The sequence below is a fragment of the Ciconia boyciana genome, chromosome 16, assembly GCF_034638445.1.
Source record: "Ciconia boyciana chromosome 16, ASM3463844v1, whole genome shotgun sequence".
NCBI lineage: Eukaryota > Metazoa > Chordata > Aves > Ciconiiformes > Ciconiidae > Ciconia > Ciconia boyciana.
Genome location: NC_132949.1, coordinates 9,066,843 through 9,070,889, shown reverse-complemented (window position 1 = coordinate 9,070,889; position 4,047 = coordinate 9,066,843). Strand labels below are relative to the sequence as shown.

At 48.1% G+C, this 4,047-nt stretch overlaps 1 protein-coding gene across 4 annotated transcripts; it reads left to right on the top strand.

The window, feature by feature from the left end:
- The first annotated feature begins 184 nt into the window (after positions 1-184).
- SRSF2 (serine and arginine rich splicing factor 2) lies at positions 185-3,754 on the top strand. 4 transcript variants are annotated; one of them, XR_012045367.1, is made up of 6 exons: positions 185-340; positions 527-920; positions 1,303-1,613; positions 1,950-2,053; positions 2,708-2,819; positions 3,320-3,754. XR_012045367.1 is itself a non-coding variant. In XM_072880936.1 (4 exons), exons 2-3 carry the CDS (start codon positions 559-561, stop codon positions 1,604-1,606), a joined length of 666 nt encoding a protein of 221 aa, XP_072737037.1. In that variant the 5' UTR covers positions 185-340; positions 527-558; the 3' UTR covers positions 1,607-1,613; positions 2,708-3,754. The 4 variants fall into 4 exon arrangements, 1 of the variants encoding a protein (XP_072737037.1); XR_012045365.1 differs by lacking the exon at positions 1,950-2,053; XR_012045366.1 differs by having other exon boundaries at positions 2,708-3,754.
- The last annotated feature ends 293 nt before the right edge of the window (positions 3,755-4,047 follow it).

Below are 4,047 nucleotides of genomic sequence, written 5' to 3'. Positions count from 1 at the left end.
AGCCGCCTTAACGGTCACTTTCAACGGCAGGCGGGTTTTTAATTTAGAAGACGATTTTCCGTGCGCCCTCCAAGGCCGCCTGCGGGATCCGCGGCCGGTAAGGAGAAAAAAGAAGGACAAGGCCGCGCTCGGGGAGGCTGCCGCCGGGCGCGGGGCGGGCGGGACAGCGCGCGCCGGGAGGCACTTTCGCTTCCGGGTCGCCGTCGGCCATTTTGTGGCGTTAAGTAGGCGCGCGCGGGCGGCGCCCCGCTCATTTCCTCGCAGCAGCGGAGTGGGGTGGCCGTTGCTGGCGCTTCGTCTCCGCTCCGGCCTTAGGCCGCCTCCCCCCCGGACCCCAGAGGTGGGTGCCTGCTCCTCCCTCTCCGCTAAGGACCCCGCGGCGTTCCCCTATGCCCTGTAGCTCCCCTCCTTTCTGGACTCTGCTGGGCCGCCGCTCCGGCGCTCCCCCTCCGGTGTGAGGCGCTTCCCCCTCAGGGCCGCGCCGCCTCCTGACTCGTCCCCTTTCCCTCGGGTTTCTTCTCCTCAGCCGCCGCCGCCCCTCGGGGGCTGTTGCCCGCCATGAGCTACGGGCGCCCTCCGCCGGACGTGGAGGGCATGACGTCCCTCAAAGTGGACAACCTGACCTACCGTACGTCCCCGGACACGCTCCGGAGGGTCTTCGAGAAGTACGGCCGCGTGGGCGACGTGTACATCCCTCGGGACCGCTACACCAAGGAGAGCCGCGGCTTCGCCTTCGTCCGTTTCCACGACAAACGCGATGCCGAGGACGCCATGGACGCCATGGACGGGGCCGTGCTGGATGGCCGCGAGCTCCGCGTGCAGATGGCCCGCTACGGCCGCCCCCCCGACTCGCACCACAGCCGGCGTGGCCCGCCGCCCCGCCGCTACGGGAGCAGCGGCTACGGCCGCCGCAGCCGGAGGTGAGCGCCTGGGAGGGTGTAGGGCGGCAGCGGAGTTTCGGTAATAAGACAGGGAGACGGGGTTTAGGCATGCGCCTGTACAGCGGGGGCCGCTCCGTTTTGTTTCGTTTTCCGAGTGAGTTTCGCGGCGGGGTTGGGAGGGAGGAGTAGGGGTTTGGTAGCGAAGGCACGTGGAGTTCCCTCGGAGCGGAAGGGTTTCGCCCTGTAGTAGGTTTAGCCCCCGGCCACTCACTCTGAACAATGGCGCCCTCTCAACGCTCATTTTCTTGCCCACGTGGGTCCCGTTCCGCCCTCCCTGTCCCGAAGTAGTCGCTGAGGTCTGTTGCGCCGCCCGTGTTCAACTTTTAACGCTCTTTGTTTTTTCCTCCTGGGTATGTTTTAGCCCTAGAAGACGCCGTCGCAGCCGATCTAGAAGCAGGAGCCGCTCTAGGTCCCGCAGTCGGTCCCGCTACAGTCGATCCAAATCCCGGTCTCGCACACGCTCTCGGTCTCGCTCCACCTCGAAGTCCAGGTCTGCCAGGAGATCCAAGTCAAAGTCCTCGTCTGTCTCCAGATCCCGGTCCAGGTCAAGATCCCGGTCCAGATCTAGAAGCCCTCCCCCTGCCTCAAAGAGGGAATCCAACTCTAGATCCAGGTCTAAGAGCCCTCCCAAGTCTCCGGAAGAAGAAGGAGCTGTATCTTCCTAGGAACATGGTAATGTACCTCGGGATCAGCACATGTTGCATGTTACTTTATTATAGCACTTAGGTGGGGTGTTGGGTAGTTCTTAGCGCATTAATAGCCTGAACCAAGTGAATCCTAACGGGGCACGTTGATAGCTTTTTTTTTTCTTGAGCAGTGCTTTTTGGTTATTGGTTTAGGGAGATTAATACCAAAGGGCTTTCTACGGAGAAATTTTTTTACAAAGAAAATGTTTTATTGAGAGATTAATGGCTTGGTTTTAATAAAATATTGTATGAGACGCAACCTATGATGAAAATGACTATTTCTTACTGTATTTATCCAACATCTGCATTTTCCCCTTTAAAGCTGCGGTCTCCTGTTTGCTAAAAGAATATTGGCCAGTATTGCAGATTTTAACTGATTTGGCTGATCCTCCAGGGACCAGTTTCTGTGGGCGTGTATTGGAGCAGGTTTGTCTTTAAATGTTAAAGATACACTATCCTTTTATAATGGAAGATCGGTTCAGTGGCCGTATACTGACTGGAGGTAATAACTGTTCTAGAAAAGTGGCAAATTCCTTGCAACGAGAAAACCATGGAAACTAGTTTTTCCTCAAGTCGACATCTTGAAGAGGCATCTAAGGATACACCGGGTGGGGAAAGGATAGTGTGTCTTTAACCCTTCAAACTGTTTGGTCCTGTTTTTAAAAGGAAAGGGCCTAAGCTAGCTCTGAAGTTAGATAATTGTAGCAAAATTAGTCACACTTTCTGTTTTGAATGCTAATTAGAGTTTAGTTAAGTCTTTATGAAGAAGTACTAGTTTTATAACTTTTATATAACTTTTAATAATTTATTGTTGAACAGGCTGAATTGAAGTTAATGGTGGCTTGATCTACAGCCTGATGCTTATTCTTCTTTGTAACTAAATACTTTGACAGAACCTTACATTTGGCCTCTGAAGTAAAGCAACACGTGGGGGGAGGTGGAACACTATGGAAATTCCTAAAACTTAATTAACTTAGGCAAAGCCAGTTGAAACACAACTAGAAGTATACCTGAAGTCATCCGCACAACCAAAAGAAACAAGGTAGAAACCTGGCTGAACTTTTCTTTCTTCAAACCTAGATGCATCAGATAAATGAGAATCTACATAAAGGACGCCTTTGGGGGGAAAAGATCGCTTGAGTCTTCAGTCCGTTGGAGAGACCCCTGGCACGAGCAACCAGCTGTTGAAAAGGTTATTTTGTAACATTTTGTCTAACTTTTTACTTGTTTAAGTTGCGCCTGAAGTGGCAGATTTTACATTTTATGTGCCATTTTGTTGCTGTTATTCAAATTTCTTGTAATTTAGTGAAGTGAACGACTACCGATTTCATTATTGGCTTGGATATTTGAGGTAAAACTTCATTTTTGTTTATATAGTGCTGACTTTTATTTGAAATTAAACTGATGGTAACTTGCTGCCTCCAGTTTCATACTGAGGAAACATGCAGCCATTATATGCTGAGTAGCTAACTCTGTCAAAAAGTATTCTCAATTTTGTCTTCATTCCTTGAATAAAATTCTGCAAAACTTCAATTTGAAACTTACTGTAAATGCTTTTTTTTTACTTTGAATTCAAATAGTATCTTCAAATTCAAATTGGTAGAAATCTTTTCAGGTGACAGTTGATATTTGAAAGGATTGTTTTATCAGACTCAATTCTAATCTCTTCTCTTATGTATTTTTGTGCACTAGGCGCAGTTGTGTAGCAGTTGAGTAATGCTGGTTAGCTGTTAAGGTGGCGTGTTGCAGTGCAGAGTGCTTGGCTGTTTCCTGTTTTCTCCTGATTGCTCCTGTGTAACGATGCCTTGTCGTGCAGAAACAAATGGCTGTCCAGTTAATTAAAATGCCTGACAACTGCACTTCCAGTCACCCGGGCCTTGCGTAAAAATAATGGAGCATACAGTGAGCACATCTAGCTGATGATATACACACCTTATTTTTTCCAGAATGGTAAAACTTACCAACCTACATATATGAACTTGCATATGAGAAATGTAATGTTAAGAAAAGAAATGGTTCATTCCTTTGTAAGTACTGATTGGTGTATCTTTTGCTTAAGACATTCTGTACTATACCCACTGTCTCTGTAGTTAATATTAAACATTTTTCTGTGTTAACTTTTCTCAACGTAATGTCTGAGTCAGCTTATTTTTAGCTTGAAAAGATTTCTGCAATTATACTGTCAATGTTTAACTTCTATATAGTAACAAATGCATTCTACTGCTTATAAATTTTATCCACTGGGGTTGCTTTTAAATTACTACGGGCAAACTTAATTGGTGTTGTGACTAACCCAAATGTTGTATGGCAAGTATTGCACACCAGACTATAAACACAGAATCAGACAGGTCCGTTGAACATTGTTACGGAAGATACACACGGAGCAGTACTAATTGCATTTGCTGTGTGCTTGCCCTGAC